The sequence below is a fragment of the Watersipora subatra genome, chromosome 6 (genome assembly GCF_963576615.1).
Source record: "Watersipora subatra chromosome 6, tzWatSuba1.1, whole genome shotgun sequence".
Lineage (NCBI taxonomy): Eukaryota > Metazoa > Bryozoa > Gymnolaemata > Cheilostomatida > Watersiporidae > Watersipora > Watersipora subatra.
In genome coordinates, this window is record NC_088713.1 from 5,384,826 (window position 1) to 5,399,008 (window position 14,183).

At 35.9% G+C, this 14,183-nt stretch overlaps 1 protein-coding gene across 1 annotated transcript; it reads left to right on the top strand.

Moving 5' to 3' along the window:
• The first annotated feature begins 768 nt into the window (after positions 1-768).
• On the top strand, positions 769-10,280 carry LOC137397976 (ankyrin repeat, PH and SEC7 domain containing protein secG-like). The gene is made up of 7 exons (XM_068084075.1): positions 769-847; positions 990-1,139; positions 7,333-7,446; positions 7,807-8,220; positions 9,162-9,323; positions 9,550-9,744; positions 10,177-10,280. The coding sequence occupies exons 1-7, from the start codon at positions 769-771 to the stop codon at positions 10,278-10,280; spliced, it is 1,218 nt and encodes a 405-aa protein (XP_067940176.1).
• Positions 10,281-14,183: the final 3,903 nt, after the last annotated feature.

Sequence of the window (14,183 nt, forward strand, 5' to 3'; positions counted from 1 at the left end):
TGTGCAGAACTTCTTTCATTGTCAATCCGATAGTCATCAGGTGGGTGTTTAGAAAGCTGGTTCATCCAAACAAATTGGACTTGTGTAACCAAAAATATTTATTTATTTGGTAAAAGGTACGGAGAACATTACTGTGAAATTTGGATGAAATTGGTGTTCGCGCCGCTGCACACACATATGCAGAAAACACAGATCATATGGGGGAGGTGTGAATGAAATCAGAAAATGTGGAAACATAATAATCATGCAGATCAATAAAACTAGTGAACACACACACACGAGCACACACAGGTGCACGCACACGCGCGCACACACACTCTCACACACGCACACTACGCGCACACACGCATACACACACGCACACACATGCGTGTTTGTGCGGGTGTGCGTTATCAATAGTATAACTTGTGTGACTCTGCAACCGGCTACTGTTCACAGACTATGTATCATACTAAGGGAATGACAAAAGGTGTCTTTGGTCAGACATTTTCTGTATGTGAAGCAATCATGGAGCTTCATATGAACAATAACCACTAGCTCATAGTAAATAACTACTTCACAAGTGTAGACCTTTTTGAGAAGTTTCTGGCCAAAGGCACATACGTCACAGGTACTGTAAGAGCAGGCCATATGAAACTTCCCAACGAGATGAAAGGGAAAATGAAGAACAAAGGAGAGATATTGGCTAGTAGAAAAGGCATCCTTCTAGCATTCAGTTGGTTGGACAGAAAGCAGGTCAGATTGTTTTCCATTTGCTCAACAGCAAACATGGCAAAGAAAGAGGTATACAACGCAACCAGAGAAGTTCCACAGGTAGTAGTACACTACAATTCTGGAATGGGAGGGCGTAGATCAATCTGATCATATGAAAGATCTATATTCTCGGGAGATTCGCACAGTAAAGCTGTGGAAAAAAGTAGTCCTACACCTCATTGATATAAATGCTACCAATGCTTATATCTGCTACAAGGCTAATTCCAACATTGTAGGAAAGAAGATGGACCATCACCGCTTTCTTATTCAGTTAGTCGAAGGGTTGATTGGAGATTACTGTGAACCTAAAAAACGAATAGGACGACCTAGCTGCTCTCCAGTTGCAAGGAAAACTGCCAGGCATTTCCTTGAAGTCATTCCAGATGGTAAAAGAAAGAAATGTACTGTATGTGCTAAACCAAGAGCTCAAGGCTACAAAGGATCTAGAATTAGTACATGGTGCAAAGATTGTGGCGTCGAATTGTGCAAAGGTGCTTGCTTCAACTCTTCTCACAAATAGACAGTATGGACTATAGACCACAAATACACTGTATTGACTATGAATATGTGATATGGACTAAGTCTAAACAGTGGCTAATATGCATTACAAAGTGTGGTTTTACTTGTAAAATGCTTTATTTATAATAGAAATACAGAATATGTTTTATTCAACAACATAACATTATTGCAACAACATTCAAATTTTTCAATTTCTTTAAAAATTTACGTGTGTAAGGGTAGTTTAAATAGCTCAAACAGGCACAAAGGGTGTAAAACCGTTTGTAAAATACCTTGCATTATGATGCAAACCTGTCATACAACCATAGTGTTGCAAAAAATATGTTTTCAATAAGTTTTCCAAAATTTCCTTTTTTTTTTAATTATTTCACCCAGGGCAATCAGAAATAGGCCCAAAAACTCCCTTGCAAAAGGGTTAATGAACTTGACCAGTATGAAACTATCTTGATAGCTTGATCAAAATTTTATTCAAGTGATGACAAAACAAAAACAAATGTCACACTATATCACCAGATTTTAGAAACCAATCTACCTATACTATTATTTTATACTGCTTCAAATCAACAAACAATCAAATACAGAGTACCATCGCAATGGAAATCTTACAATAAACTTACACAAAACTTTTGCATATTCTAGTTTTAGAACTAATGCTGAAAGCCATTTGTTAAGCGTAGATCGATTCGGACATGCTATTTGAGTTTTCCAGTTCCTGTGGGCCCGGCATCTCGACTAGCTGCAGTGCTACTGCACATTTGGTCCACATCATGCTTAAATGAGTAGGAACTAAGCTATCATTTATGTTATTTGATTTAATCAACAGTATAACTATATCTTCATATTTGCCTAATGTCATATTTCTAAGAAGTGATGAAATGAAATACACACACACTAAATTTAAACATAAAATGTAATCAAAATATAAATTTGGCACAACATTTTTATAAACTTGTTAGAAGTAAGCCTGATGGTGTGCAGGACTTCTTTCATTGTCAATCCGATAGTCAGCAGGTGGGTGTTTAGAAAGCTGGTTCATCCAAACCAAATGGAGTTGTGCAACCAAAAGATTCTAATTACCTAGTGCAAAGGACTGAGCACATTACTGTGAAGTTTGTATGAATTTGGTGTTCGCGCGCCTGCACACACATATGCAGAAAACACAGATCATATGGTTGAGGTGTGGATGAAATCAGAAAATGTGGAAACACATAATAATCATGCATATCAAAATAGACTAGTGAACACACACGCGCACACGCAGGCGCGCGCACACACGCGCACACTCGCACTCCCACACACGCACGCTATGCGCACACATGCGCACACACATGCACAAACATGAGCACACACATGCGCATAAACACACATACACATTATGAGAACACTTACGCATACACACATGCGTACACACACATGAACACACTTACGCACAAACACACACACAAGCACGTATGCACGCACACACATGCACACACACAAATGCACACATGAATGCACACGCACACACACACACAAACACACATAAACCTGCACAAACACATATACATTAAAGCACATACGCACACGCCTAAAAGACAAAGTTGTTTTATTAGTAGAAAATATTTCTTGTAGCAATGAAGATTTGAATAAATTCAATTATTAAATAAAATATATTCCGAAAAATTAGAAAAAGATAAACTTCAAAAGGAAGGATTCTGTTTAAGCACAGTAAAATTTTGTATCAAATTTTTTTCCGAATGCGTAGAGAGAGAGGTACCACAGTCAGGATTCAAACTACTGACATACCATTTTGTACTTGCTGTTTTTGGTTACCTTGTCAACACCAAGTGCAGCAATAATGTCGCCAAACACATCAGCATCGCCAATCTTTGTTGGAATCTTTACAGAACAGTCTTCACTGTTGATGGTTGAGGTACTTGTTAGTTGCCTTGCCACCTTTAGGATGTACTGGTACTTCCAAATATTTTGTAAAAATTTCAGAATGACACAATCGAGTTGAAGTTATGACTATAATATCAGTTTTGAATTCCAAGTTGTATAAACTTTTAACTTTGAGTCAGTTAGCAAAAGACTTTCTAAGTACCAAGTTAGGAAGTTATTGTCTCATATCTCAAGGCACTTATTTACTCGTAATTCCCCTCGTATCCCAAGTTTCTCATGTTTTGGGTTTCTGCTTTGTTGCGTTATACAGTATTTTTAATGTTCGTTTCACAAAGGGGGGCCGGGTGTTCACATGAAATTGATAATATTATTTAAGAAAATCTGTGTACTCTTATTATATATTACTAACTTGAGTACCCAAAATAGTGCCATCACTCACTAGTTTTAGCTTCATTTATGGAAACCAGTTTGTCTAGAAATGTTAGATAGCCTCATTTCTGGGGAGATTGTCACAAAAGGAAGAGGGGAAGGTCAGCAATATATTAGCCCATTGCAGATTTGGTCCTAAGCTATAGTATATGCCATACTTTCTGGTGAATCCCAGCTGGTCACATTGGTTTGTGCTCTTTTCATTACCACTCACTATTATGGAATAGCTAAGCTTATATCATCTGGGTGGCCTACTTGTGTGGCAGTAGCTAAAAACTGGGATTTTTCTTTCAACAATAGAGGATAGTAGGTGGGCTTGAGCATGATGCAGAGGGCTAAATATCAACTCTACCGTGATACTCTCAGTAAGAAATAATAGTTAAAAGAAATGATGGTAATTATAATAGTAACAATAGTAATGTTTATAAGGCTTTATAGCTGTCTCATTTGACGAGTAATTTATTACTAAGACTTTTTTTGTTGGCCATACTTGGCCACTGACTCGCATGCCTGTATCTCATGCGTGGCTTGTATGCAAGTGCTAAACCTTGCCTGAAAGCTGGCTTGCATCTAAAATTTGTCGAATGTTGGGGCACCCGTAAGTCGAAGTATAACTGTAGCCTCAATTCTGTGGTGAGTGTCGCAAAAGGAAAATTCGAGGTTCAGCAATGGAGTAGCCCAGTAAATCTTTGATTCTAAGCTATATTGTGTGCCAGACTTTTTGGAGAGTTCTAGCTGGTCACACGGATTGTGTGCTCTTTAAATTTCCATGCATTGCCCGAAAATAGCTAAGCTCGTAGCATCTGGATGACCTTCTTGTGAGGCAATAGCTAAAAACTGTCAGTTTGGGTTCAACAATAGAGAATTGTAGGTGAGCTTGAGTTTGATGCAGAAGGTTAAAGACCAACTTTATGGTGAGACTCTCAGTAAGACATAATAGTAACAAGTAATAATAATAATTATAATAGTAATAATAATAAAGTTTATAGCACTTTGTAGCTGTCTTCTTTAACTAGTAATTTATTAATAAAACTTTGTTAATAACTCTGTTTTTTTGGTTATATAACAATATAGAGAAATTGTATCACAGGTTTTTATTTTGTCCTGTAATGCGCCTTAATAGTGTATTTTTTATATGTTTATATGGAATTTTTAACCAAAGCGCATCACAACAAGTGACAATCATGCTAAATCTTGTAGGACATTCCCATCTTCTTTTACAAATTTAGGTCACCCATGACAAAATTGTTGATATCATCAAGAATGTTATTACTCTTCAACAACCACTGGAGCATTAAATACACCCAACCAAACATGACAAGGAATACTCTCTTTACAAAAGGATTAATCTGTAGGTTTCTCATTTTAAACTCAATTGGGTCTGTTGTAAAGGAACCTTTTTTCAGAATGACAAAGATGCAGTGCAGAGTAAGTTGACTTGCTGGGTGTTTCAAAGGACATGCAGTTTACAATTTGGTATTGCTTACTACTAAAAAGTAAATAATTTATCAACTGCTTTGTGATTGTGCCCATTATGACCAAGTTCTGACTTTTGAATAGTTGTAGCCATGCATGTATTTAAATAACCGTCAATTACTGTTAGATTGCTTTGTCACAAGACAATGTGACAAAAATTCACAGAATTCGACTCAAATCATTCTTATCTGTTCACTCACCATAAAGTTACATAACATTATGTTTTTTATCTATGTAAAAACTTTAGCTAAAATTGGAGGATTAAAATAGCTAGAGGCGGGTTCATACTCTCTAGTGATATGTCAGAGTTGTTCTCTCGGCAATCATTTAGAGACCACATGCACCCTAGATCATCAGCTAACTGGAATCGCATAAGCAACTAGGAACGCAGGAATGTAATAAATATGACCAATTTGCTAACAGTTCACTGATTTTGATCAATTCATTAATTAACAGTTTTATGATAGTTTGCTTTGTCACATGATTAGCGAACCAAAATCCATAGAGTTCAACTCAAGGAGTTCTTATCTGTTCACTCGATCTGAAGTTATATAACATTCGGTTACTTGCCTTTACGTAAAAAAATTAACTGTATTTAAATGATTGAAATAGCAAAAAGTTTATTCGCACTATATAGCCAACAAAGAATCACGGAATTAACACCAACACATGGTGATTCAATTTGAACCAGCCATATAACCAAAGGATTGAAAAACAACTCAAAGTGCAACTATTTTTAGTTTTCGAAGAGTGATTAAAATATTAAATTGTCTTTGCATTCTATTTTACATGACATGAAGCATAGAGGACATCTTCAAAGTTATGAAATTCATTTGCTAAGTTTCCAGAGGAATTTTAGCATCCTAAGTTTAGTACTGACTAATTGCAGTGGAGTCTTCAGAAAATAACGCCAGTTGATAGCACATGAATGTATTGTTAATTTTAAATGTGTATGAGAATTATTTGAGTTTCAAGAATTTGTTTGACAAAATTAATGTTTAGTTTAGCTGTAAGTTTAGTAAAGTTAGAATATCTAGTTTTATTGATATAAGCGGATGTAATTAATCACAACCATAACCACAATTTGCAATAGGCAGACAAATCCTTATTTAAAGTAAAATTTTCTGTGTCATTGCAGAGTCTAAAAAGCTTTTAATCATTCTTGACCTCAATGATGTTTATTCGCTGCCATTAAGCTGAGTGTTGGGTATTTAGGAAGTTATTTGAGAAACATTTGCCTTAATTAGTACACGTTGACTAGCAACTGCCTCTAGCTGGCTTACTACGAGTGACATTGCCCAGGGACGGTCTTTAAGCTATGCTGCATAAGTTGTTGTCTTGCTCAGTGTAAGTAGCTGATATGCCGGGATATTTAATAAAATCACTCAGGTCTCTAAATATTCTCATTAAATAATGACTGAGATTAACGATCATTAAAATATACAACATCGTATTTAATACCCACAGGGTATTCAATAAAGGATAGTCGTCTTAAATTGCACTTAATAATAACCGCCTAGGTTCTATAAAAGTTTATATTATTAAAAATTGCTATCTGTCATGTTGCTGCCAGTAATTACAACTTTATAGCGCCTGATGCTGTTCTGTTTCTAAGAATACCATTTGAGGCTACCTTGTTGTGATTTATAGCTCCTGAGGCTATGCTGTTACTAGTAATAGTAGTAAAATATTGGTTATTTTATTGGATAAACTTGAAGGTGTTTAGTTAAAGTTTGTTATCATACTGGCTGATAATAATCTTTGCTGACCTTGCAAGTGGATCTTTCAAGTCATTTTAAGTATATAAATTTTACTTTGAATAATTAACAGCAAGTAGGACCAGTCAATCATAGATCTACAGTGACAACTACTGTAGTTCCTGTTCCTCTATTCAATATCCGATGCATTCATCATGAATCACTGTTTGAATAACTTCAATTTAGCTCAGCCAATCAAGAGACAGCTGACATTATTTTAGCCAGCTACAAGCTATAAAGAAGGCTGTAGTAGTCAAAGCAGGTGAAAATCAGAATAGTAATGGGTAAGTATAACTTACATATTTTACTAGTTTCTGCTGACATTGTACTTACTGGGAGTAATATACTAGCTGATGAGAGACACAGAGTCAGTGTGATTATAATATAACTTTGACCCACTATAACTATCACTCTCTACCCGGAAGAAACTAAAATATTCTATCATTTAGTAAGTTAAGGTCAGGAGGTTCTGATCTCATTCCTCAGTCATACTCAGACCAGCAAACACTTACTGCAGATACTTCAGGTTTCTCAGCTCTGCCAGAGTTTGACATCCCAGGTCTCCTTTTTATACTCTGTGAATCTCTAGGGTTCATCTGCAGACACTCTGTTTTGACTGGCAGCTTTTTAGGTCAGCAGTTGAGTCACATTTTGTACTTTTTTCCTCTATTATATTTTACTGTATGCAGAAGCTAATGGAGTGCAGTACATATGTTACAGTTAAAATGGAAGACTTGCTAAAGAATTACGTAGAAGATAGAAAAATAGAAATTTGTGCATTGAAAGCAGCTGTTGTGAGTATCCAACCAGCTCAGTTCTTGCGGCTACTACTTAATATCAGGAATGACTCATACACAGCTGTTATGATAGCTGCATATGAAGGCCACACAGAACTGTGTCGTCTGCTTCTGTCACCGATAAAAAAAAAATGCAGACGAGTTGCTATGGATTAAGAAGAAAAATGGTTTTACAGTTCTACACATTGCTGTAGAGAAGGGATACATTGAGTGTGTACAGCTACTGCTAGATACAGTGAGTGATAAGAGGAAGTACGAGTTTGTAGCTGAAAAAGATGAAGATGGTGATACAGCTGTAGCAATAGCTGCATTGTACGGAAAGAGCAAGTGTATAGAGTCCCTCATCTACAACTTCGCCTCACTACAGAGATACTCTCTACTGAACATACAGAATGACAAGTTATACACTCCACTACACTGTGCAGCACATGGGGGAGATGTAGCTGCTTTGAAGGTCCTGTTAAGATCTGTGTCTCTAGTTACTGTCTCTTCACTCCTCAACATAGTGGATATATTCAACAGGACACCACAAGAGTTGGCTGAGTTTAGAGGGCTTAAGGAGTCATCACAGCTGTTGATGAGATGGAAAAAGCAGCCAGTAGTAGAAGGTAGGATTATTCTACAGCGTGATACCAGCACCTCACATGAACTGTTCTACTGCTAAACTTTTCTCCAGTCTCAGCAACTTTCTATTACAAACCTAAACTAAATGATAGCAATTTATTCTTTTTATGCATTCACTGTGGAACCCTAGGACATACCTGGGAGAATTACATCTCTATTATCCTGCAAACCAACTGAGTGTTGGATAGACAGAATGCAGCTTGTATTCAGTGTCCAGCTGAACATTTATAGTCTGAGTATTTAAATTAATATTAATGTTCAAAACTGGTAGGATTGTAGTGATGTTAGCAGCTTTTTAAATATTAGCTTTTTGTGGCAGACTCAGTAGCTTGGCTCTCGTGGTCCACAATATTTGGTCTATAACTATTTCTGTATTTTGAAATGTTTGAGATGTGAAGAATTGACGACAAAATATTTTTGCTCATTGCCAACTAAAAATAATATTTTAATAACATAGCATTATGTGGAACATCAAAATAATTTCTTACATAACACAATTGAACAAACAAACTTTTGCCACCAAATCGACAGTGATCGCACGTTTTTGCTGCCGAGTCAGCAATGGCTGCCTGATTTTGTAGCCAAGAATTTGACTCAATCGCGCTCACATTGAATTTGCCTGCCTGCTAGATGATCCGCTTGATCAAGCGGGATCTTGAAGCTTGCATCTTGAGGCTCGAGTCAGAGCTTTGCTGCCTGTATCTGCCAGGCCAGCCGACCATTAGTTTAGGATATTTCTTCTGTGTGTTCCTGCCACACCACATCTCTGCTTTTACACCCCTCTGCCTCTACAACTTTCTGCCACTACACAACTGTGCTCCTGCATCTCATTGCCTCTACACTCCTCTGCCTCTACACTTCTACATCTGCTATGTCTCTACTACTCTGCGTACTATCTGCATGTTCTTTTCTCAATATTTTGTAGGATTGGATGACGCTAGACAACAGATGGAAACACTGCAAAAGAAAAATGAACATAACCTATCTGCTCTACAGAGTGAAAGTGATGAGAAACTCTCCACTGTACAGAGAGGCAATGACCAGAAACTCTCTTCTTTACAGAGCCAAACTGAGCAGCAGGCGGGAGGTACCTTCCTATGTTATTGTTTTACTAGCCCATTGTTAGTGTAATGCAGAGGAAGGAAAGTCAGTTACTTCTACATTTGACAATGCATATCAAAGCCTTGTTGGCAAGTAAATTTGCAAAGGTACATCTATGCACCGATGTGTTCACCACATGCTGTGTTTGTCAAATTCAAGCCGTAAAATTGTTGCATATATATCAGCGGGTTCTTTTTTTATTCTGTTGTAAGCTTTGGATGACGCTAAACAACAGATAAAAGTACTCCAAGAAAAACATGACCTGAAACTCTCAGCTCTACGGAGAGAAAGCGACTGGAAACTCTCCGCTCTACAGAGAGAAAGTGACGAAAATCTCTCTGCTCTAAAGAGAGATAGTCAGCAGAAACTCTTGGCTCTACAGAGACGAACTGAGCAGCAGGCAGAAGGTAACTTTCTATGTTATTTTCTTACTATTCCATTGTTAGTATAATAGCAATGGGAGAGAATTTAGTTACTTCTGTAATTGACAATGCATCATACCTGCCAGACCTCACCACCTAACTCTAGTATTACCTATAGATTATCTGCTAGTATTATCTATTATGCTAGCTGTGGTATCACTCTGAAGGGCTGATTCTAAATTATTATTATAGACCAATCACGGTTCACCCCTGGTAACTTTATAAGGATATCTTTAAACTGCTCGAGTTATGATTATATGAGATTCAATCAAAAAGGTCACAGTTTGTTTTTTTATTTTTAGACTGGCTTTAGTAAATTAATATGCGTTCGCCATTGATATCCCCTTATTCACCAATAAAAAAACTTTTGTTTGTATTTACAGTGTAAAAAATGATGATAAATGTATTTTTATTCAGATATGGCTTTGATGCAGAGGAGGCTGAAACAATTTGTCATGTACCTACAGGCTCCAGGTGATACCAATTTGACAGCCATTCAATGTCACGACCCGGACAGTTAATATTGTGGTGGATGCTGGTTGACCCTCTACCCAGCCTAACAGTAAATATGCCGGCATCAAAATAGCTGAAAAAACGACTCAGCCCAAACCTGTCAAATGCCACCCGGTAGAGAAACGACCAGCTAGCTCAATTGCCGGAGGAGTGGCCCTTAATTGTATATAAAGCCATGCAGATGAACCGTTAGACACAAATCGACAGAGGGATCACTTGATATTGTTTCTGTACTGTAATACACTACTTGTATTTCAATAAATGTACTTATTCTCTTAACCAAAGTCTGGCACTAAAATGCAATCTTCAAAAAATGTTCGACTCTGCCGAAAGAGGCAGAAATAATATCAAATTTATGAACATGACTAGTCTTCTGGGTATAAAAATAGTTAATATAGCAAAGACAGGCACACTGGCTGTCGTGTGCTGCTTGAGTGATCATCATCATCATCATCATCTTGTGGAAGCAATATGCACATAACCACTGTGTACCTAATGGTCACATAATCAAGGACAGTGATGTACCAAGTCCTGTGCATGACTGTAAAACTTTGGGTAGCCGAGTTCAACTACTGAGGGATGCACTTTTTCTGTAACGCTTTGGGTGGTGCTTCAGACGAACACCTTGGTAGTAGGCCTAGAGCGTACTGTAAAAAATCATCAGGTGGAATTTGAGAGACAGACACAGCTCATAATATAGTAAAGCCACACGAGTTATATATGTATATATATATATATATATATATATATATATATATACATATATATATATACATATATATACACATATATATATATATAAATATATATATATAGTATATATATATATATTATATATAATTTACATGTTTACAATAAATGTATTATATATAATATATAATATAAACTGTAAAAACTCTAATGGCTCACCATGGGGCTCTAGTTTTTAACCCTTCTTCTTTAGTGGTGGTCAATTAGAGGTGACAGTCAAGTAGAGGCTACCGTGCTATTTTTCAAATTGCTTATCAGAATTTCGAGAAGATAAATTTACCCCTTTTCAGGCAAAGCGCATGTCATCTATATTTTGTTCTTTTTTAAGATGTCGAAGTGTTAAAACTATTGGATGCAATACTTTTGCTAACTTTTGCTAGCTAACTAAAGATCTTTAAATAAAATATGCATTGGGAAGCTGAGAAATATTTCTACAAGTTGTTATCTATCGCTTGCAATTAACCTGCAATGACATTATAGCTTGAGCTTGCATCGCAATCTGCTAAAACTTTCAAGTGTTTAGTTCATTCTGATTTTTGAGCATATTTTATATTTTGTATCTATATCTAACAATGTTAAATAAAAGCTCATTGATATGTTCGCTACATTTTGCAGCCAAAACTAGCTTTTTATGTACAATAGAAGAGGAGTTATGAGCGTCGATCCTTTGTAAGCCGTTCAAGGATACCCACAAAGATGGTCATAAATACTATGCTACAATTCTGCAGTTTCATAATTTATATAATGATAATTAATCAAGTTCTACAAATATATATATATTTGTGAAAACATGATATAAACCAGCCACACTTATATTACATTAACCTTAACATTAACGTTTTTAAACCAAAATAATTGCATCATTGGCTCGGATAGCTGCATTCTGATTGTTGCTTTTGATGGATTGGGCTTCTTCTGGTTGTTCAATACCTTCCACAATGTCTTCTGACCACAACTCTTCTTCTGCACTGCTGAGCTAGTGAATATTATTGTCCAAAGATTTTTGGCAGAACAATACTTTTACAAATTCAATGCGTAAAGGTTTTGTTCACTAAGCGCAACCTTTTTTCTAAAACTAGTTGTTCATCTACCGTTGCAGACAAAAAAAGTATTTTATATACAAGTACTTCAAAGTAACAAAACTGCGTTAAAGAAGAAACTACTATTAGCCTGAGACAATTATTAATTATTTTTATGACGTTTATTTCAAATTTTTAACAAATAAAAATGAATAACTCTGAATTTGGACAACAAGACAATTAATTGTTATTATTTTATTTAAAGTTTATTTACGATTCATCATCAATACAAATTTGTGGAAACCTTTTTACTGATCTATTGATATTATAAGCTTGTAAAAGTCAAACAATATTCAAGTGGCAGTCAAATGGAGATGGCGTGCAATTAGGAAGTGACGCTCTAATTTTCAGCCCTCCCCTCATGGTGGCAGTCAATTGGATTTGACGTTCAACTAGAGGTGGCGTTCAATTAGAGGTTTTGCGAGAAGTATATATATATATACCGTAAAACCGACTCTCATGGGTTATGGTATTTGTGCCCCTTGACTAATCTCTGAGCTGCACTGATGAGGCTTCAATAGCCAAAACAGTACTGTCTGTAGCATGAGTATATATATATATACATATATATATATACATATATATATATATATATATATATGTATATTTATATATATATGTATATTTATATATATATATATATGTATACTTATATTCCAATGTAGTGTGTTAAGGCAGCCAAATAGTGCTCAATGAGTGATCAGAGCTTAAATATAAAATTTATTCATGTAAAACTTTAGATAAAAAACAACTTCATTACTATTAGTTTTATGTCTGTTACGCAGACAATCATCTGATGATTGTCTGCGTAACAGACATGAAACTAATAGTAATGAAGTTGTTTTTTATCTAAGGTTTTACATGAATAAATTTTATATGTATATTTATATATATGTATATATATTATATATATATATATATGTATATATTTTATATATATATGACACGACACTTTTTAAAGGATAGGGTGCCCTTGCAACTTGCCAGTCGGACCGGCTCTTGACAGTTCCAATCATTCGCTTGCTGAGGAAACAGTTGCAGACCGCTTCAGCGCAGAGTGGTCGAATCGTCGTTGAGCAATTTGCCTGCAGGAATACGTGTGCTTGCATATGCAAAAAGTCTTGTCTCACAAAAAACTAAAGGAAATGTGCTGCCTTTGGCTATTTGAACGGGTCAGTAGAGAATGCGAAAATTGTCTTTTCAAGCATATTGGCAGGCTAAATTATTTGCGGGTGCACACATTTGCAAATAAATTTAGCCGTGAAAGCAGATAGCAGTAGAGTAAAACCTTCATGTGCATATACCATGTGTTTAGGTTTCTATATAGCTGAGAGACTTATGTCGATCATGCTAAGCTATACATAAAAATATATATATAATTTTTATATCATGTACATACTTGCAAATAAAAATGATTGTTTGAAAAAATAACTGCCATTTTGACCTATAAATTTCAACTACTAGTAATCACCAATCATCTGTTGAATTTGCTTCTGCTGGCTTATATTAGCAGTGGCTTCTGCATTTGAGTGGAAGTCAGAATTTGGTTAGTAAGGTGAGACATACTATGATACTATAATAAATGTATTTAAGTATAACACATTTTCTTTTGTAACGTACCCAGCTTAGATCAAAAGGATATATACACAGTCTGCTATCGGCGGTGAAATATAGTCTGATTTATCAGCTATCATTAGCGTTGCACTGATGTATGCAGTTTGATATTGGCTGTGATATATAGATTCTAAATTGTCGACTTTTGCTAAAGTTGAGTTGGTATATCTAAAGAATGCGCTATAGTATACCTATTATATATGGTAAATCTATAGTATGCTATGAGCTGTAAGCTAGTGAGTCTGTATTAATGGATTTTATGCTGGTAGCGTCCAAATCAGGATAATTATTAGAAGTGCCTCGACTACTATAACCAAGCATCAGCTCCTGCTGGCCCGGTTTGAAGTTGAAGATTTGCACAGAATCATACAGTAGAATTCAGCTATTCTTTCAGGAACATAATTCTACCTGCATCTCTCTTTGTCAGATTAGCTTCTAATTGCTGTTTCATAGCTAAAATTTCTCTTC